The 22475-nt window shown below is 35.7% G+C and overlaps 1 protein-coding gene across 7 annotated transcripts in view; it reads left to right on the forward strand.

Annotated features, from left to right (window-relative positions):
• The first annotated feature begins 1794 nt into the window (after nt 1-1794).
• The window catches only part of HERC1 (HECT and RLD domain containing E3 ubiquitin protein ligase family member 1), a 145317-nt gene continuing 124636 nt past the window's right edge, over nt 1795-22475 (forward strand). For all 7 annotated transcript variants that reach the window (XM_077747491.1, XM_077747535.1, XM_077747517.1 and 4 more), the window contains exons 1-9: nt 1795-2745; nt 7287-7382; nt 13303-13497; nt 14272-14583; nt 16716-16812; nt 17390-17533; nt 19046-19173; nt 21635-21779; nt 21934-22105. In XM_077747491.1, the coding sequence (XP_077603617.1) occupies nt 1816-2745; nt 7287-7382; nt 13303-13497; nt 14272-14583; nt 16716-16812; nt 17390-17533; nt 19046-19173; nt 21635-21779; nt 21934-22105 (2219 nt within the window). In that variant the 5' untranslated portion in view covers nt 1795-1815. The remainder of the gene's footprint in view (nt 2746-7286; nt 7383-13302; nt 13498-14271; nt 14584-16715; nt 16813-17389; nt 17534-19045; nt 19174-21634; nt 21780-21933; nt 22106-22475) is intronic.

Below are 22475 nucleotides of genomic sequence, written 5' to 3' on the forward strand. Positions count from 1 at the left end.
GGGGGGGCAGTCTTTCTAATCTTAAAAAAAATACTTTTATATACATCTCCACATGTATTTATAACCAATATTTGGTAGAGATAGCAATAAGGGACAAAATAATAATGATTGTAATAGCAGTTTCCATTGATTGTGTACTATGTCCCAGGCAATGATTCTAAGAATCATTATTTCATTTAACCCTCATGATAACCATAGAGGGTTCTTTATTATCCTATAATTTACAGATAAGCACTTTGAGCCGTGGAGATATTAAGAAAACTTGGCCTTGGTCAATAGTCAGTAAATGATAACAGTCTAGGTTCAAACCTAGAACTTCGCCTTGGCTAATAGCCAGTAAGTAATGTAGACTAGATTCAAACCTAGCCAGTTTGGCTGATTTTGATGCTTTTACTTTTTCATTGTTTTAATGTTTACTTATTTATTTTTAAAGCGAGCGAGTGTGTGTGTGAGCAAATAAGGGACGGGCAGAGAGAGAGGAAGAGAGAGAATCCCAAGCAGGTTCTGTGTTGTCAGCACAAGCCCAGTGCAGGGCTCAATCTCATGAACCAAACTGTGAGATCATGAACTGAACCAAAATCAGGAGTCAGATGCTTAACTGATTGAGCCACCCAGTTCCCCCCCTTTNTATAAACATTGGGGTGCACGTGCCCCTTCGAAACAGTATACCTGCATCCCTTGGATAAATACCTAGTGGTGCAATTGCTGGATCATAGGGTAGTTCCATTTTTAATTTTTTGAGGAACTTCCAGTTTCTAAGCTGGCTGCACCAGTTTGCATTCCCACCAGGAGTGCAAAAGAGATCCTCTTTGTCCGCATCCTCGCCAACATCTGTTGTTGCCTGAATTGTTAATGTTAGCCATTCTTATGGGTGTGTAGTGGTATCTCATTGAGGTTTTGATTTGTATTTCCCTGATGATGAGTGATGTTGAGCATCATTTCATGTGTCTGTTGGCCATCTGGATGTCTTCTTTGGAGAAGTGTCTGTTCATGTCTTTAGCCCATTTCTTTACTGGATTATTTGTTTTTTGGATGTTGAGTTTGATAAGTTCTTTATAGATTTTGGATATTAACCATTTATCTGATGGCTTGGGGCAGGGTTTTAGTAAGGAAGTGAGTGAGAACTGTTTGGATTCTGGATGTATTTGAAGGTAGTGCTGAATAATTTGGTGTGGGAGGAATCAATGTTGACTCCCAAGATATTTGGTCAAAGGAGCTAGGATAGAGTTGCCATTTATTGAGATGAGGAAGTTAACAAGAGGAACAGGTTTGGGTGGGCATGACGGTATTGGTGGATTAGGAATTCAGTTTTGAATATGTTGAGAATGCCTATTAGATAACTATATGGAGAGAAGTGAGCAATTGTGTATGTGAATTTGGAGTTCAGGGAAGAGATCTGGGTTGGAGATATGAATTTAGGGGTCATCAGCATGTAGAACCCACTGTTACACTGACAGTGGGACCAGAACCTGAAGAGAAGAGGTATACAAGTCACTAATTTTTAATGAGAAACTTTATTTTGGGGTAATTTTAGGTTTCTGCAAAAGTTACGAAGATTGTGCAGAGTTCCCATATGCCCTTTACTCATTTACCCTTAATATTAGCATCTTATACAACTGTAGTACACTTATCAAAGCTAAAATACTAACATTGGTACATTGCTGTTAATTCCAGTTCAGACTTTGTCTCACCCGTTTGAAATCACTGATTATAGTGCAAGACGGAAGTTCAGAAACATTTTATGAATCATTCATATAAGTTTTTGACTGCTTTTCATCTCCCTTTATAGAACTAATGGCTGAAGAATAAACCAACATGGCAACTATGGTTCCGCCAGTGAAACTGAAATGGCTTGAACACCTCAACAGCTCCTGGATTACAGAGGATAGTGAATCTATTGCTACAAGAGAGGGAGTTGCTGTTCTGTATTCTAAACTGGTCAGCAATAAAGAAGTAGTACCTTTGCCCCAACAAGTTTTGTGCCTCAAAGGACCACAGTTGCCAGACTTTGAACGTGAATCTCTTTCAAGTGATGAGCAGGACCACTATTTGGATGCCCTTCTTAGCAGCCAGCTAGCACTAGCGAAGATGGTATGTTCAGATTCCCCATTCGCTGGGGCACTTCGGAAACGACTGCTCGTACTCCAGCGTGTCTTTTATGCACTTTCTAATAAATACCACGACAAAGGCAAAGTGAAACAGCAGCAGCATTCTCCGGAGAGCAGCTCTGGTTCAGCAGATGTCCATTCTGTTAGTGAACGTCCCCGGTCAAGCACTGATGCACTTATAGAAATGGGTGTTCGAACTGGTCTAAGTTTATTATTTGCACTTCTGAGACAAAGTTGGATGATGCCTGTGTCAGGACCTGGTCTTAGTCTTTGCAACGACGTTATTCATACTGCAATTGAAGTTGTCAGCTCCTTGCCACCATTATCTTTAGCAAATGAAAGCAAGATTCCTCCAATGGGTTTGGACTGCTTATCACAAGTGACAACATTTCTTAAAGGGGTAACTATTCCCAATTCTGGGGCAGACACTTTAGGTCGCAGATTAGCTTCTGAGTTGCTACTTGGTTTAGCAGCTCAGCGAGGCTCTTTGCGGTACCTTCTTGAATGGATAGAAATGGCTTTGGGGGCATCAGCGGTTGTGAATTCCATGGAGAAAAGCAAACTACTATCAAGCCAGGAAGGAATGATCAGCTTTGACTGCTTTATGGCAATATTAATGCAGATGAGGCGTTCTTTGGTATGTACTATAAATCTGCCTTTAATTTAATCTGTAATAAACCATCTCATTCCTTTTTTGACTTCTTTTATTTACTGCTCCCCAATACCAGCAATTAGGGAGGAAGAGAGTTAACCTTTGTTGAATACCTGCTACCAGCCAGGTGCTTTGGATGTACCATCTGATTCAATTATGATGATCTGTGAGGTAGATATAATTTAGCCTTATCTTAAGGATGAAGAAACTGTGGCAGTTATCCTAAATTTACACATCTGTTTGGCAAAAAGAACTAGAACTGAAACATATACGGATTAAGCACATATGGGGCAGACACTATGTTAATCATTTCTTACCCCAAGTCTGTCTTTGCAGGCCATGTACTGTGTTTATGTTAAATTCATTCATTTTTTTTCCCATGAAGGTCTGTCTTAAAGTAGATATATAATAACCTTACATTATTGTTGGATTTCCAGTTTACTCTTCACTTTACCTCTTTCATTTCTGGACAAAATGTCAAATATACCTAGTCAGAAGGGGCCTTCCTCCATAGCCTCCCAGGTTATTATACCCTATAATATAGCTCCTTATTGTAATGAGGGCACCCTAGAAAACTAGACAGAATTCTGGATCTATTCTGGGGAAGAATCTTGTATATTTGATTTGGTTTGGCTTCCTATCGTCACCACAGGCCTATAGGGGGAAGAAATGGTTATTTAGTTGAATTTTACATTTATTATTCCTTCTTGCACAGTAAGTGTTAGAGTCTGATGCTCTTGGTCTCCAGTACCCATGTTTCTTCCACTTTACAGTGTTGTCTGAGAATTTGGAAAATAGATATATCCACTGCTGGTACACTGGACCCCAACTTGACCTGATCCTCCCTGCCCTTAAGTTTCTTTACCCCTAAACAACTGGGACAAAACTCACCCCAAGTTAGAAGTTAAAGGGAGAGACACATAACCATCAACTGAGTATCTGATGTAAGGCCTAACAAAAATAAGTTCAATCCATAAATTATATTTACTTGTGTGATTCTTAACCTTCACTGATGACACATATGTGGTAATTGTGTTTGAATGGGAGTCCACAAGATATTCACGAACTTTTATTTAAATAGTAGGGAAATAATGTCAGTGTATATCTCTGAATTCTAAAAGAATAAACAACAATAAAAACACCATTGGCCTTTGATGTCACTATGTGTTTATTTAACACTGTGTGCAGATACTGTCAGGCACTGAGTTAAAAAGATAAATGAGCTTGGGGTGCCTGGGTGGCTTAGTCTGTTAAGCGTCCAACTTCAGCTCAGGTCATGATCTCACGGTCAGTAAGTTCAAGTCCTGCATCAGGCTCTGTACTGACAACTCAGAGCCTGGGGCCTGCTTCTGATTCTTTGTCTCCCACTCTCCCTGCCCCTCCCCCACTCATGCTCTGTCTCTCTCTCTCTCTCTCAAAAATGAATAAATGTTAAAACAATTTTTTGAAAACAAAAAAGATAAATGAGCTTTGTAGCATCCATGCCCTCAGCCAACTCACAGTTTAAGGAAAGAGAGATGCACAAACATTTCAAATTAATGATAATGAGCTGTAGTAGAGGTCTGCGCAGGAGGTGATGGGACCCAGGAGGAGAGTTGGAGGGAAGGGGCAAAAAAATGCCTGTGGGCGAAGGATCCCTCAGCTTAGTTGGAAAGTAGAAAGAGTTTGCCTGCAAACATGAAGTCTGTAAGTGGAGGGAGCTGGAGAGGTTTTCAGATGAAAGGACCAGAGTTCACAAAGTGACCAGTGTGTAGGAGAGCAAGCCCCTGCATGCATGGAGTAGAATGGGATGAGATAAAGCTGCCAAGTAGGCAGGGCTTTGTATCTTATGCTATGCAGCATTGAAAATTGGTTCTATAGGTAGTGGGAAGTCATTGAAGCAATTTTAAGTAGAGTAAAACTAGATAGCAATAATATGTGGAAATGTACTCTATCCAGTCTTATGTCCTGGTCAGAATATCTTAAAAAGACAAATGTGAAAAAAAACAAAGTATAATATTATTTTTGATAGTAGGTGCTTAAGAGGTAGGTAATTAAATGAAGACCTATGAAACCATGAATTTATGTTAATTTCCACTTATCTTTAGACTATTGAAATTCCTGATAGTTAACAGTGTATAAAGTTATATATTTCATGTGCTATATTTTCCAAAATTTAGATTCTTGAAAAATACCTCGGTATAGTATTGTTTTTGTATTTACGTTAAGAATTCTGGACAGAATGGGTTTTAGAAATGTCTTTAATCCTCACTGACTGGGGCTGGAGTAGTGTCACTCTTGACTACATTATCCCCCCTTTTCTTTGGGGGATAATGTTCAATAATGTTCTTTATGTTTGAAACCCCCCCAGTAAGAAGCCAGAAACTGCAGACAAGTCCCGAACCTCATGTGTACTTTGGTTTTTCCTATACATGTGTACATATGATATGGTTTAGTTTATAAATTAGGCACAATAAGAGAATGACAACACTAATGGTGCTATTCTAACAATATACTATAATAAAAGTTATGTGAATCTGATTTCTCTTCAAAATATCTTAATGTACTGCACTCACCCTTCTTGTGATGATGTGAGATGATATAATGCCGATGAGATGCAGTGAGGGGAATGAGCAGGCATTGTGACCTAGTGTTAAGCTACTGTTGACCTCCTGACTATGTCAGAAAGAGGAGCATCTGCTTCTGGACTGCATTGATCTTGGTAACTGAAACTGTGGAAAGTGAAACCGTGGTTTGGGGAGTGGGGAGAGTACTGTATTGACTGTACTGGGAAGAACAGAAATCAGTGATAGTGTTTGAAGGATGTTTTGTTGGCTTGGTATTTTAAAATTTAGAATGAAGTTATTAAAGATTTCTTATATTTTCTTTTTCAGTATACATGATGCAAATTAATAATTACTGCTACCAGTTTTTAGTTCTTATTATGTATTAAGCTTGTTTTATACATAACTTTATTTAATCTTCCCAACAACCCTAAATAATATTTGCATTATTCTTGTTTAAGGATAAGGAAACTTAGCCTGGATTTAAACCCAGATCTGTCTGCTATGGAAAATTTCATGCAGTTCTCAACATTTTCAACATTTTCCTCCATATTGTAGAAAGGCATACAAAAAGGGATTATGATGGCTCGGGTACTAACTCCTCGGAAGGTGCAGCAGTCTACTTCTTCATCTACTTTTGGTTTGGTGATCCCTAGAGGTGGCCTTTATATAATGGAACCATAGATTACAATTATGTTTTTTCTTAGAAGTTCTGCACAGCTAATGATGGAATTTGTTGAGTCTGTGCCCCAAAGTATTTGCTGGGATAGCAACACCTTGTCTAGGTACTAGTTAACACACAGCTTCTGGTAAGATTCCAGACTTACAAGGGCTCTCTTTAGTTTTACTACTCAAAGAGTAAGCCTCAGCAGCATTGGCATATCCTGGGAGTTTGTTAAAATGCAGAGCCTTAGGCCCCATCTATATTTACTGAATTGGAATCTGTAATTTAACACAGTCTCCAGAAAATTCATGTCCGTATTAAAATTTGAGAAGCACCAAAGAAAAATTGATTTGGTGGCAGCAGGTTGGTACCTAATAAACTAGTCATTACTTAAATAGCCAACATATTCATTTGTTTCATTACTTAGGAATTATGTTAATTAAAATAGTTTGAATTGATATTGATAGATGGGATCTTAAAGGGCATCTCGGCCAACCTGCCTTCCATAGTAGAAGACATACTCTCCTATTGTGTATCTGCCAGTTTATTATCTAGAATGTAAATATTTTTACAGTACAGTATCCTTTGAAATAAAACTACTTATGAAAGTTTCATGATTATAGGATTGTTAAATCAGAGAAAGAACTTGACATTTGTGGTCTAAAGATTTAAGCTTTGGGAATTTGAGGAAATAATGAGATCAAGTTCACTTTCTGATTTGTCGTTTTTTAATGATGGAATGATTTCTTGTCACGGCCATTGGGCCCTACTGTGGAGAGTCCCAGAGAGGTGCTATGATTCCTCAGCTCTGGTAAGAGAAAGATGCTTTGTTGCTAGTGTAGTCAGGTAGCTACATGAACTTATTTGTGAGACTTTAGTTTTGCTGAAACTCAGAAGAGAGGAACAGACTTTCTGCTGCTCTAGTCAAGGTCATTATTCAAGCTGGCTATGTTCTACTTGCCTGTATCCTTGGGGACAGGTGGGCAAGGCAGCCCCAGGAGAGTAGACTATTTCCTGGGGCTTCATTTACTGGATATTGGCCATTCAGAGAATATGTGATTGGCAAAACTCTGCCTCCTTGACTGTTTTCTGGGTCATGCTCTATGATTATTGAATAAGGTAATCATTGAGGGATTGGCACTTAATTGACTGTTTCAATCTATAGCTCTGTCTTTTATAACACTTCTGTATAAAAGTTGGTTTCATGACCTAGTGTTAGGATTTGATCTAAATGCTCGTAATCATGTAAACAATTCCTCAGATGTTTTTGTCGAATATTTAAGTGATTTTAATACATATGTTTGCTTCTGAAACTGTAGGGTTCATCTGCTGATCGGAGTCAGTGGAGGGAACCAACTAGAACATCTGATGGCTTGTGCTCACTCTATGAGGCAGCTTTATGTCTCTTTGAAGAGGTATGTAATAATCATGGCTTTTACATTAAAATTACTTTGTCTTACAATGCTTTAGCATGTATATATCCCTTAAAAATAATTATTCAGTCTTTGGAAAGGATGCAAAAGAAAGTAGCATCAGTGTTGCCTACAGAAAGTGGAGCTAGAAAGTATCTGGCATCAGGAGTGGGAAGGAGACCTACTTTTCAGTTTATACCCTTTTATTCATTTTGAACTTTGTGTCATGTGCATGTAACTTTAATTTTAAAAATTTCTATTAAATAAAACAGATACAGAAAGACATAAAAACAAATGTCAGGCTTAATGAATTATTATAAAATAAATATTCTTCTAATCTGTACCCAGGTAAAGAAGTAAAACTACCAACCACTCTAAATGGCCCTTTCATGTTTCGGTCTTAACCCCTGTCCTCCTCCCCTATGTAACCATTAAACTGACTTTTAGAGTAATTGCTTCCTTGCATTTCTTTATTGTTGTGCCACCCAGGTGTGTATCGCTAGACACTGTAGTGCAGTCTTGCCTATTAAAAAAAAAAAGATGTCTTTGGGGTGCCTGGGTGGCTCACTTGGTTAGATGTCTTAGTGCTGATTTTGGCTTAGGTCATGATCTCACTGTGTCAGGAGATCAGGCTCTGCTCTAGCTATGGAGGTTGCTTAAGATTCTTCCTCTCCCTCCCTCTGCTCCTTCCTCCCTCTCCTCTATCCCTCTGTCTCTAAACACACACACCCACCCACACACATGCATGGTGTCTTTTAAATCAATCTATAGGTTCCCCTCCATTTATTTCTTTTCTGTCAGTGTTTTTGCTCAGAAACCTGGGCTTTTTACTGATTGCTTACTCATAATGCAGTTCACCATGTCTGTTTATTTCCTGGAAATTGGCAGGTGGATCCAGAGGCTTGACCTGAGGATTGATCCTTTGGCAAGGTTTGATCTTAAATCTGATCCCTTTGGCAAGACTATCTGGTGTTGTGATCTTCCATCATTTTGCTTCTAGTTGTCTCTCTTTTTGCAGTATTAGCAACTGTTGATGCTTAATGACTACATTTATTAATTTACTGGTGGTTGGGTGCAGAATGGTGACATTTTAACTGTATCATTCCTCTTTCATTTATTCATTGAAATGTTTTTATAAAGATGATTTCCTTATCAACTATTTGGTCACTCTGCTTCAGTTCATATTAGAAAGGCAGAATAAATGCTTGATTCTGTTTATCCATTTTTTAAAAATTTTGACACTGATTTCTGTTTACTAGCGTTCAGTTTATTGAATTGGTCTGTTATCCTCCAACTTGACTAGCTGATTTCATTTGAAAAATGTTATTATGAACCCATAGACTTAAGCCTATTTGAATTTCAGTCCATTAACTTATTATCTGTAGCGAAGCTCTTATTATTTCATCTTTGGCCAATAGTCTTTCAGGGTAGTAGTCTCTTCAGGGTGGTTCCTAAATTCTTTTGACATAAACCTAATAGTCTTTGATAGCTTTCTTGCTATCTGATACATTAAATTATTCTGGATTCATCGTGTACATTTCTTGCCCCAGATTTAGAATCTGTTAGCAATTTCTTCAAAAAGCCCTAGTTTCTTTTAGTGAGAAACAGTATTTCAGAACCAGTCAGAGTGTTAAAAATGTTCATCACTACTGAGTATTTTGTTGCTAGGCTTTTATAGTGGACTGAGCTATATGGTGTGCATATGTGTGTGTTTAAAGCTAATATACCTCATGATTTGATGCTGATACTTTCAAACTCAGAGCCAAAGAATTTTTACTTAATCTTTTCTGTATCACATTAATATCTCCTTTCTTCTAAACTAAAAATACTTTCTCTAAAGGGTACAAGGATGGTAGAATTAGAATACCCCAAAATTACTTACTTGTTTTAATCATTTACTACACACAATCATAAACAGCAGTCCTAAAATAAGACAAATACTACCACCATATGACTACTGAAAACATTGCATTTTTATATATATTCTGTTTTTTTTTAATAGTTACATTAAATGTACATGGAGCATCATATTGTCTTCCTTTTGACCCTTATTTAGTTTTAGTTTTACAAGTAACTACATATTTAATGCTCACAGTAAGTGTTTCTGTTAATGTCTTTTTCTTTTTTTGGTTATCTGAATCTCATTGTCTAGTACATTCCTCAGTAAAGGCTGTTAGAACAAGATTCTCTTCTTATGTGTTAATAATTGCTGTCCACTTTATACTTGAAAGTCAGTTTTGAGAATATAAAGTCTTTGGCTCACATTTTCTTTCCTTCTGCACCTTAATTATGTTCATCCATTTTCTTCTGGCATGAACCTTTGCTGTCTAAATCTGAAGATAATCTGATTTTCTTTCCCATGAATTAGGTGATCTTTAAAGATCAGTATTTTACTTGCATACATGTCGATGTCATACATTCTGGGTTGATATTATCAGGGAGATGAGAATTTCGGTATGTTGCTTCAAATCTTTTTTATTTCAGAAAAATTTTTCTCAATTCTAATATTTAGTATTTTTAAACTTTTTAAATTTGGTTTTCTTCTTTAAGGACCCCTATTACGTATATGTTGGATCTTTGCCCAATTTTAGTATTTGTCATTTTTTTCTTAAATACTTGTTATATCTTTTTATTTACTTATTTCTAAATATTTTTTTCTTTTTTGTTGCTCTTAAGGTATTATCTACTGTATATATTTACATGTGGATTCCTTCTAGTTCAGTCTTCATTTCTGAAATGATTTTCTTAATTTCTAATTCTTTCTTGAGTTCTGTCACCCTATTTTTGAGTGTTTCTATTTAAGATTTTTTTCTGTTCATGTCTTGTTTCATTTTCTTAATCCCTTTAGTTTGTTTTAAAATAGATTACAGTTTGATCTATTTTCTTGGCAGTTTCCTTCTGGCATGCTTTTATTGTAGGAATGTTATTCTGCCTCTTTTCCCTTTTTTCCTAGTAATAACTTCACGTGGAATTTGACCTGGATACTTTTGTTGCTGGTTTTTGTGGAAAATTTGTTTTTCTGAACTTTTAAAATGGGGATGGGATTCAAGATAGCTTTTCAAACTCCAAAGACTCCTGTTACTTTTCTGTAAAAACAAAACAAAACAAAAAAAGATTTCCTAGCATATTCCCCTCTACCACTTTTATCTTGATCTTTTCTGCCTTTCCTCTTTATTGTCCCTATCCTGCTCAATTTATATTCCACTCCTAGTAAGTTTCTCTTTAGTGTGGCCGGCTGTGTCCTGGAAGGGAATTCTTGCTTGTCAGTTTCAAGGGTTCACAAGAACTAGATTGTTATAGCATCTTCTTCTTTCATACTTCTCATTGTGCACCCTTTGTACTTACTTGCTGTGAGACCAGGCACAGCCCTTCCTAGTTGCACCTGCTGTTCTTAGATTGTCCAGTGAGTACCTCATTGGTTGTTTGGGGTTTGTCCTGTTCTGAGGTCTGTCAGATACTTTCTTGGTTCCTCTTGCACAGCTGTCACTACCGTGTAGTTTCTGAGCTTGGTGGTGGTTTGTCTGGATCTGCTTATATTTTTGAAAGGGATTACTGGAGATAACTTTTTCACCTAGTTTTGTTGAGAATGTTAAGCGTGAACTTGAAGTTTGGCTTTGTAGTTGTTCTATTTAGTGAATCGGTATATAGACTATGGCTGCTGCCATCATCTTCCTAAATTCCTATCCCGCCTGTCTCTGTAAAAAAAATTTTCTTAATGTGTATTTATTTTTGAGAGAGAGAAACAGCACGAGTAGGGGAAGGGCTGAGAGAGTGGGAGACACAGATTCTGTGGCTCAGATTCCCCAGGTTCTGAGATATCAGCATAGAGCCTAACACCGGGCTCTCACCCACAGACTGCGAGATAATGATCTGAGCCAAAGTCGGACACTTAACAGACTGAGCCACCCAGGCGCCCCTTAGTTGTTTTTAAACACACATTTTTCTAAGCTCTGTAAGTAAATTTTTTTCTATCTTGCTCTTTTTGGGGGATGTGAGGGAGGAGAGGTGTGATTTTTCTATAAAACCTATTATAGTAATAGATTTTTAGATTAAAAATTCTAACACACGGGGCGCCTGGGTGGCTCAGTTAAGCATCTAATTCTTGTTCAAGTCATCATCTCACAGGTTTGCTGACAGTGTAGATAGAGCTTACTTGGGATTCTCTGTCTTCCTTTATCCCTGCCCCTCCCTCTCTCTCTCAAAAATAAAAAACATTAAAAAAATTCTAACACTCTTGGGCCTACCATTCTCCATTTTGTCTCCAGCAAAATCTCAGATTTTTATTAGGGACTGGCAGCCTTCACTTACACATATTTTGTATGTCTTCAAAACTGTCCTTGTGTTCATTGGAAAATGTTTATTTAACACACGTATCATTCTGTTGTTTTGGATACTATTTAATGATTCTGACTAAAATTATTCTGTACCCTTCCATTTAATGGGCTTCTGAAGATTGACTTTTGGAGGTTTTCCTTCGCTTGTTTTGTTTAAGCAAAAGAACTACAAGACAGGCAAAAGAATTGGCAACAGCTACAGTCAGAATTAATATACTTTTTAAAAGTAATTTCTTTGCCCCATGTGGGGTTCTAACACATGACCATGAGATCCAGAACTGCATGCTCTAAAGACTGAGCCAGCCAGCTGCCCCCAGAGTTAGTATTTTCATTGTATAGAATTCATATAAGCCAATTAAAAATCTGTTAAGCCCTAATAAATAAATGGGCAGAAGTTAGTGGTAAACAAAGAGATGAAAAAATTTTAGTTCTATTGATAATAATGAAATGTGAAGTTAAAATAATGGATCCTTTTTTATCCCACTTAAGTTTGCAACAAAATTAGAGTCATAATACTTATTGGTATCAATGCATTGAGACTGGTACTCTCATATAGATGTGTTCCTTGGTTAGGGCAACTGGGATGGCCACCCTGGGTCCTATCCTTTTGGTGAGTTTTGGCGGGGAGGGTGGCAGGTGGAGAAGTCTAGATTTTTAAAAAGCATTATGAATGACAGCAGACTTTACCATTGTATTCAACACAGATTGTAAATAAGCAATGATTTTTATTTTATGTGTACATAGAATGTATTGCTGGTGATAAAATAATAGAGTAGCACCATTTTGGAAAGCAATTTGTTACGTAGCATTTTCAAGATTTGTAAGGTTGTTATGCTTCTGGGATATAGTAGCCCCATTTCTGAGGTTCTCTACTTAAGAAGTAATAAAAAATGTGGTAAAAACTACATTCCTTAAAATGGCCTATATAACAAAAAGAATCTAAATGTCCTATTTAAAAGAAAGGGTTAAGTAAATTGTGGTTTTTACATTATCAGTTCAATCATGAAGTTGAGGTAGACGTGGAAAATTTTGCATGACTTTTGTTTCATTACTTTTATACGTGCGCTGTGATAACAATGGTAAGGAACATGTATATGCAAAAATCTGGGAGAACATCCATAAAAAAGATAGCATTCATTGTTTTAAGGTAATAGGATTACAAATGGTGTTTCCTTCCTTCCTTCCTTCCTTCCTTCCTTCCTTCCTTCCTTCCTTCCTTCCTTCCTACCTGTCCAACATGGTGTTTGAACTCACAATCCTGAGATCAAGGGTTGTCTACTTTACCAACTGAGCCAGATACTTCTTTGTTTTTTAAGCTTTTTCTGTAATGTGTGTGCAATAATATAATTTTAGGTAAAAAAAAAAAAAGTCTTGATTGTGTGTCTTGTTTTCCACTTTTGCTGCCTTTATTAGTATTTTTTCCAGAAGTAAGTAGTCTAGCCATCTGTATTTAAAATTTGATGTATTGTTCTTAAGTTATTTGAGCAGTTGAGAGTTTTAGAAGAAAGTAATCAGTAATTTCAGATGACAGTTATACAAATGTCTCCATTAAAAATATCTTATTTATTGTATGTTTTTAATTTTAATAGGTTTGCAGAATGGCCTCTGATTACTCAAGAACCTGTGCTAGCCCAGATAGTATTCAGACTGGTGACGCTCCCATTGTCTCAGAAACCTGTGAAGTCTATGTTTGGGGAAGCAATAGCAGCCATCAGTTGGTGGAAGGCACACAGGAGAAAATATTACAGCCTAAACTGGCTCCCAGTTTCTCTGATGCTCAGACTGTGAGTTCTCTGCATGCCTTTCAGATTGGTAGTTGACTTTAAATAGTATTAAGGGTTTTTTTTTTTAAGTGGGTGAAGATCCCTGTTTCTTATCTATACTATTTCTATACTGTATTGCATCACTTTTTTTATTTTAATAGAAAGAAACTTTTAGTCCATTTCCCTAACTTTGTTTCCAAGTTTCAAAAAATTAAATTGAGAGCTGGATTGTTAAAAGGAATTGTGAATGACAACAGACTTACCATTATATTCAATGCAAATGATAAATGGGACTAAATAAAAACTAGAATTTTCTCTTTGCCAGATTGTCATTTTATTTTCTTCTTTTTTACATTTGTAGCTACCTTTAAGCCAAGATAGAATGTTCTATTTTATTATTATTTTCATTAAAACTTTTTTTTTGAATGAGTGTAAAATTTATTGTATATGGTCCTTGCCATAATGGACTCTACAGGATTTATAGGATAATTTTATTTCTTGCCTTTTACCCACCAGTTATAAGATGAGGCTTAAACATTTTACTGTGCTGTTTTTTGAACCATGACTGGGTAGATACCCTGAAAAGATAACATAAACATTAATTTGAGCTCAGCAATAAAGTCAACATAAAAAAGCCATTAATAGTTTTCTTAATTATCTGTTTAATCTCTCTGGAGATTCATGTCATATTCTGATTTTAAAGACTTCCTTTGAACCTCTTTGATAAAATTAACATTAAATATTATACTTGATTCTCACAGAAGCATTTTATTTTACTATTCTCTTTGCTTGTAGATCGAAGCTGGGCAGTACTGCACTTTTGTTATTTCTACGGATGGCTCTGTCAGAGCTTGTGGTAAAGGCAGCTATGGAAGACTGGGCCTTGGAGATTCTAATAATCAGTCCACTTTAAAGAAGTTAACATTTGAACCTCACAGATCCATTAAAAAGGTTTCATCTTCTAAAGGATCTGATGGTCACACTTTAGCTTTTACAACAGAAGGAGAAGTCTTCAGTTGGGGAGATGGTGATTATGGGAAGCTGGGACATGGAAATAGTTCAACACAGAAATATCCCAAGCTTATTCAGGGCCCTCTGCAGGGAAAGGTATGTGCTTTATTTTTGTATTCAAAAATAATTAGATGCACTGTGCTATAAGGATGATATCTTTCAGATTTTGATGTATTCTTTCCGAAGTTGCCCTCCGCCCCCAAATACTTTGACTTACTTTTGTATATTTGCTGTGTGGTTTACAAAACACTTTCACAGATAGTATTTAATTTTAATTCTCATAACAACTTTGTTAAGGTGGTTATTGTCATTTCATATGAGGAAACTGAGAATCCTCCATTCAACAAATATTTGTTTTGTCCTTCCAAGAGCCAGGCAGTGTTTTAGGTATTAGACATACAGCAGTGAACAAAACAGACAAGATCCTTGCTCTCATGAAGCTTTAATCTGTGGATAGAGATAATAAGTAAGCATATAAAATAATATCAAATGATAGTAAAGAAAAAAGTGAGTAATGTAGTAGATACTAATTTGGTGGAGTGTGATGTTAGATAATGAGGTTGTAAGGTTGGAGGAGGTGGCATTTTAATAGAAACCTAAATGAGGCTTTTAGAATGGTTAACTAACTTGCCTAAGGTCACACACAAATAATTAGCACCATTAGAAACTACTCAGATCTCCTTTTTTTTTTTTTTAAATGTTTACTTATTTTTGTGAGAGACAGGGAGAGAAAGAGAGAGAGAACGTGCATGAGCACTAGTAGGAGAGGGGCAGAGAGAGAGGAGACAAAGGATCTGTGTTATCAGCAGACTGAGAGTATGACCTGAGCTGAAGTAAGATGCTTAACCAACTGAGCCACCCAGGCGTTCCTAGATCTCCTCTTCTTATTTTCTATTTTACCTTTCCTTAAAGAAGTGAAGGTATGTTCTTAAATTATATGCAATTATATGGGTTCCTCCATTTTAAGATTGCATTCTTTCTACAAAAGTGTTTTTTTAATATAAAACCCTTTTAAAGTTAAAATTTTTATTTTATACAAGAATTAAAAGTAGGACACTTTTACTTCTTAGGAGATTATCTGACAAGTTTGGCTATCAAATGAATTTTACTTTATTATAACTTTCAGTATTTTAACTTAGATGTCCACTCGACAAAGCAATGAGCCTTGGAATGTTCTACTTGACAGTATATTAGGATACTTGATAAAATGTTGAATGTGGGGCTCTAATTTTCAGACAAATACTATTTGAAGTTGTATTTTTCTGCTAGAAGCACCATCTTTCTTCCTTAATTCTAATTCTTTAAAAAGTTTTTTACTTCTCTTCCTTTTAATGTCCCATTTTGCAATGGAAACATTGCCAGTTAAATATAACTTAGTATGAACGTCATAAAGGAAAAATGTTCCAAAAAGTAAATTACTTTTACAGATAAAAATTTCACAAGTTTTTAGCATATTATCTAGAATTTATTAGGTGCTCAGTATTTTTAATTGAATCTAAATTTTAAATTTTCTAAAGTGAGTTCTAATTTTTGGAGATTGAAAAGATGCAGAGTAATTAGTATAGATATTTTTTCTGTTAAATTAGTGTTAAAAGGTGTGAGTGATTCCCCCAGTTATGTTGCTGTAAAATCTTATTCCCCTGATTCTACTCATCAGCTATATAGCTAATTGAGGGTAAAAAGATAGTGTTAGGAGTTTAATTAATGTAAACTTATATACTGCTTAGATCTTTCTGCATTGGTAATAATCACTGTGTTTTTGAGAGGTAACATTATTATGTAATGACTTTTTCTTGATTAGCCAGAACTGGAGATTTTATGTTAACATTATATTTAAATTTTTTTCATCGTTCATGAGCATTCAGCCCCGGCCAGCTCTTTGAGTAAAAATTTGATTGGTGATATAATATCCTTGCAAGTGATTAGATTGATGTATTCAGGACTCCTGCTAACCTTTACAGTGCCTTTGCATTAATTAAGGAAAGTTACCTTCTCTGGGTGGAAGCCAGGTTTCATGGGTTGAGAAACAGAGCAGAGGCTGTAATTCAGCACTTTATTGACCCCAGGTACTTTTGTCCTGGGCACAGCCTCTACAACTGTATGTGGCAACTTCTGCATAAGTTGTGAATATCAGCATCTTTCAAGTGTCTGTGCATAAGATCAAATATGAACTATATGTTTTAGCGTATTCATGTTTTTCACCCCTGCGTGTTTTGTGTGCAACATAGGTAGTTGTTTGTGTGTCTGCTGGATACAGACATAGTGCTGCTGTCACAGAGGATGGTGAATTATACACATGGGGTGAAGGAGACTTTGGAAGATTAGGTAAGATTTTTTAAAATTGCAGTTACTCTCACAGAAAAACAAATGATGGTTACTAAGAAGTAGTGAGACTAGATCTAATAGGCAAAAAACTGTTATTTATTTTGTTAGTTTAGCTCAGTAAGATAGTTTTTATATAGTGAATACCTGGATTCTAGTGCTGAAATTTAAGCTGTAATTAAATCCACCAGACATTTACTGAGTACCTGTTATGAGCAGACACTGAAGAGTTTCAGGGATAAGAAAGATACCATCATGATCCTGAAGTGTGTAATTTAGTTGGTAGTGAAAACTAGTTGACATGAACATGATCCTAGATAGCATTAGACAAGTGCTGAGAGAAGAGCACATACAGAATACTCTAATGATTCACTGAAGGTTCTGGATCTCTTAGTTTGAGAGCAGCCTAGTATATTAGATGAGAAGATACTAGAAATGATTCTGTCTTTTATATTTAATTGTACTTTGAAAATACCTCATTTCTGTCATTAACTTATAATGTTTATTCTACCTGTGAAGTAATGGCCTAAAGAAAAAGAGTTAACAACATTATTTCTTTGTTGTATGTGTTTTTTCCAAGGTCACGGTGATAGTAATAGCCGTAACATTCCAACATTGGTGAAAGACATTAGCAATGTAGGAGAGGTTTCTTGTGGCAGTTCACATACTATTGCTTTGTCTAAGGATGGGAGAACTGTATGGTCTTTTGGAGGAGGAGACAATGGTATGTAAAAATTTATTTATTGACAGCTTTGGGCTTGTTTTTCTTGAGGTTTCAAAAAAATGTACTTTTCTATTGTACATGCATATTGTAGAAAAACTCTATAAAGATGAGAAGAAATTTAAATTTAAATGAACTGCTTCAACAAATGTTGCTATAGCCGTTGTTAAAACTTTCATAGGTAGACCTCTAAATGATACATATTTATATAAATATGTATATATATTTCCACATGGATGTCTTTTTTGAAAACCAAAGCAGACTTATATATACATAGATGTTTTATAACCTGCAGGTTTTTATCTAACAGTATTTTTTTTAAATGTTTATTTTTGAGAGAGAGACAGGATGTGAGCAGAGGAGGGGCAGAGTGGGAGACATAGACAGGGCAAGGGTAGAGAAAGGGAGACACAGAATCTGAAGCTGTCAGCAGAGAGTCTGACAACAGGGCTTGAACTCACAAACCGTGAGATCATGACTGGAGCCAAAGTAAGATGCTTAACCGACTGAGCCACCTAGGTGCCCCAAAATAGCTCAGTGTATTCTTTTATGTGATTGTAACACAACTTAAAAATACCAGCTTATTATTGTTGAGTATCTTGATGGTTTCCAAATATTTTTCTGGATCAAAAACTCACAAGTAACTAAATCTTTGTCCACTTTTTCACAACTACCAGCAGTGTGAGATTGCTTATTTTCCTGTATCTTTCAACAACAAACACAGGGTATTAAAATTAAGATTATTTAGGGGCGCCTGGGTGGCTCAGTTGGTTAAGTGTCTGACCTTGGCTCAGGTCATGATCTCGCAGTCTGTGAGTTCAAGCCCCATGTCAAGCTTTGTGCTGACAGCTCAGAGCCTGGAGCCTGCTTTGGATTCTGTGTCTCCCTCTCTCTCTGCCCCTTTCCTGCTTGCACTCTGTCTCTCTCTCTCTCTCTCTCTGTCTCTCTCAAAAATAAATAAACATTAAAAAAAAGATTATTTAAAAAATAATTTCAGTAGTGAAAATGGTACCATTTAATTAGTATTTCCTTAATTCTTAGTGAGCTTGAATTTATATGTTGTTGGCCATTTGTTTTTCTTCTTTAGTGATTTGCTTAGTCTTCTATTTCAATAATTATTGGATCTGTTCAAAAACTAAAAATAATTAGATACATACACAGTCTTGTATAGAATGTATTTAATACATCAGCAGATTTGAAATTAGAAATAATGACCATCAAAGTGGAGAAAGAAAAATACTTTTCTATATCTCTCTTAAAGTGGTTTTAATTGCTTGAAATTAAAATTCGGAAGACTGTTGGTTGTTGGTTTCTTATAACAAACACATTGATTTGCTCACATATTCTGCTGTCAGAAACAGAGTTTTGCACATCTATCAGGTAAGTGATGGAGAGATGACCAGTATTTATCAAAATAAATACTTAGATAAAGACTAGAAGTTCTTTGAAACAAGTAAAGTGTTTAATTTGAATGTGTGTGTGTGTGTGTGTGTATGTGTTTTTGTTTTTAAATAGGCAAACTTGGCCATGGCGATACTAACAGAGTGTATAAACCTAAAGTTGTTGAAGCTTTACAAGGAATGTTCATTCGCAAAGTTTGTGCTGGAAGCCAGTCTTCACTTGCTTTAACATCAACAGGGCAGGTAGGACTAAGGGATGAGCATAAAAAGTTTAAATTATTTCAGAGGAGTAGGTAACTAAAAAGTAATTATAATTAAATTTCAAAGTTAAAAATTAAATTTTAAAGGCAGTCTACTGAAATGAAATATTTTCTCCTGTTTGAAGAGATGGAGTATTTGCAAAGGAATCAGATTTTCTCACCTGTCCTGTATGATCCAGATAAACCCACCCTCAGCCTCCTGTTCTTTGTATTAAGATGGTTTCATTAAACCTTTTTAGCACTCAGCACCCCTTAAATGTTTTCCTAAAAATTATGGATAGTGGGAGATAGAATAGATCTTGTTGGAACCAGTGATAGCAACTAAGAAGGCAAGAAGGTGATCACTAGAGAGGGTAAGGAGAAATTACCATGTGGAAAATAGTCTGAGGGGATAGGTATTTCTAAGAAAGGGTGTGTCAGGTAGTCAGAGCTTTAGAATACCTTTATCAGCTTTTGAACTTCTGTATGCATATTTTAATTGTTGTCTTGTTTTTTGTTGATGTTAGAGGGGGTCCAGGTATTGGGATAGACTGATAATAATTTTCTTCTTATTCTGTTAGCAATGACAGTGAAAAAGTGAGCTGACTACTCATTTTCTCACATGTAGGAATCCATTATGTGCCAGGTAGTGGTATAAGAATGTTTTCTGAGTAATTCACAAGGCAGATGAATAGCAAAGCTGAAATTCACATATTTTAGTTCTTTTTTGAGAGTCTAGAATGCCTTGTATCCTAAAAAATCAAACTATTCATTAACCTGTATTTTATTACATTAGTCGTTTGTTACAGTGCTGGATGCTGCCTTAAAACCTGAAACTTGTCTTTCACATCTTTGTCACTACGGGTTTTGTGGTGAGAATCTGTGAATTGAAGCCAGCAGATGCTCACTTGTTTGATGTATAGTCATAGTCAAATCACATACCTCCCTTGATCATCATGTGGTTCTTTTGTATGAGAGGGGTAATGATTTCTAATTTGCTTACAAATTATCAGATAAGGTAATTATATGAATTGAAAGTTTTTATAAATTATCAAGTATTATTCAGCTATTAGTTGATAATACGTTTCTTATATTGAAATCCAAAGAAACTTGTAAGTTAGTTGCAAGATAGACTAGTTGTATCATGAATACACCAAGTCATGTAAAATCAAATTTATATACTTAGGAAAAAGTAAAGTGAGAGAGAGAGAGAGAGAAATACTTTTAAATGGCAAAGGAAGTTCTGTTTGCTGTTATACTTGCAGAGCATGAGGTGATCAATAGGTATCTACTTTTCCATCAGTCCTCTTAGGCCATTTCACTGCTGACTTCCCATCATATTAAGTGTGATTCTTATGTTGAAAAATACAATAATGTATTTTTTAGATAACAGAGTCCCTGAATAAAGGCTAAGTGTTTCTTTATCTGGTGTTCAGCCACAGTAACACTGCAAGAGCAAACTCTAGCTATATGGGTCTTCTTGAGTAACCGTACTGGATTGCACTTGAGTGGTTTAGGAGATTTAGAATGACTTTGACTACAGATTTTTTCACCTTACTTGTCTTTAGTTGTTAACCCCTCCTAACATACACCTTTAATCATATTGGAATTTTGTTCTTTTTATAATTGTCTTAAGTAGTTTTCTAACAACTGGTACAAGCATTTGCTGCTCGTTTTTTGTTTAAGAGGTTTAATCTCTCAGTAGTCTTTACTGAAAGAATTGCAAGACAAAAAAAGTCCCAAACCTGATGGCGTAATGGTAAAAGTCTGTATGATATTACCACAACCCACCGAAGGGAAAAGAAGGTCACTTGGTTTGCTAATTGTTTGGTTTTGGGTTGCCAAACTGGAAGTTATTCACCCTTTTATCTTCCTTTTCACCTCACCTTTCCCCCAAGCTTCTTAAATTAGTCAGTGGTTGTTGTAGTATTAATCAGCCAAAAATGCAGATGTTCAAAGAGAACTGTGTGGACTACTGCTCACATGGCCATCTTGTAAGTGATCATTAAAATTCTTATATCAATGAGATGTGGTAGTTTTTAACTAAATGATAAACATCAGTCCCGTGATTTCACTTTATATGTTTATACCTTGGTCTAGTCAACCAAGAAATATTTGTTGAGACCTGCAGAGTGAGAAACATATGAAGAAGTTGTCAGATAGCAACAGTACTTCTAAGCTAAGACCCTTCTAAGATCCTTCCATTTTTTTTTTCTGTGACCAGGTATTTTTCTTTTTCAGTTTGGCTACTTGTCTGCCTGTATAATGAATGTTTAAAAAAAGAACAATGAATAACTGAAAATCCTTAACAGTCAAAAGAGTAAATATTATTTTTAACAACAGAAAGTTATTATGTAGTATCAAACCACACTCTTGTTTAATACGTGATATTTATTTTTAAGCAATTTAAATGTTCACCCTAGTATCTCAGGAAGTAACATGTAGTGCTATTCTATTTGGTTTAGGTCTATGCTTGGGGCTGTGGAGCTTGTCTAGGTTGTGGTTCTTCAGAAGCTACTGCTTTGAGACCCAAACTTATTGAAGAACTGGCCGCCACAAGAATAGTTGATATTTCTATCGGAGACAGTCACTGTTTGGCTCTTTCTCATGGTAATGTCATTTGTTTTTTTGTTTTTTTTTTATTTTAATTTTTGTTTATTTATTTTTGTCATTTGTTTTTAAAATAAGTAGTATTAACTATTACCTTCTATAAATATATTACATTTAAATTTGGTTTTTCTTGTGTTCTCTATTTTGTTTCTAGATAATGAAGTTTATGCCTGGGGTAATAATTCAATGGGGCAGTGTGGCCAAGGAAATTCCACAGGTCCTATTACTAAACCAAAGAAAGTGAGTGGCTTAGATGGCATAGCTATTCAGCAGATCTCTGCTGGAACATCACATAGTCTGGCGTGGACTGCTCTTCCTAGGGATAGGTAAGAATGCTCACATTTAAAAATTCTTGTGTTCTAATAACAACAGAAACACAAATAAAAGCAAAAATAATTATACTTTGTTCATAAAAATGCCCTTTTAAACATTTCTAGTATTGATATTTTTACCGTCACAGAAATGGCATGTAGAGTTCTTTCAATTTGAATGTTGAGCTTAGATATATAAGCAAGAAGTTATACCATGTATTTAAGATATTTTTTTAAGTCTTTAATGTCTTCTGAACATTTTGAATTCCTTCTCTGTCTCTAGATAATGATTTTAAAAATTAAATGCATATTAAGAAGTTACATTAAAATAATTTAAATCAAACTAGGCTTTACTAAACAGTTGATTCGCCTCAGTGGCCTTTAT

Source organism: Crocuta crocuta, unplaced genomic scaffold (genome assembly GCF_008692635.1).
Source record: "Crocuta crocuta isolate KB4526 unplaced genomic scaffold, BGI_CrCroc_1.0 scaffold130, whole genome shotgun sequence".
In the NCBI taxonomy this organism is placed as follows: Eukaryota; Metazoa; Chordata; class Mammalia; order Carnivora; family Hyaenidae; genus Crocuta; species Crocuta crocuta.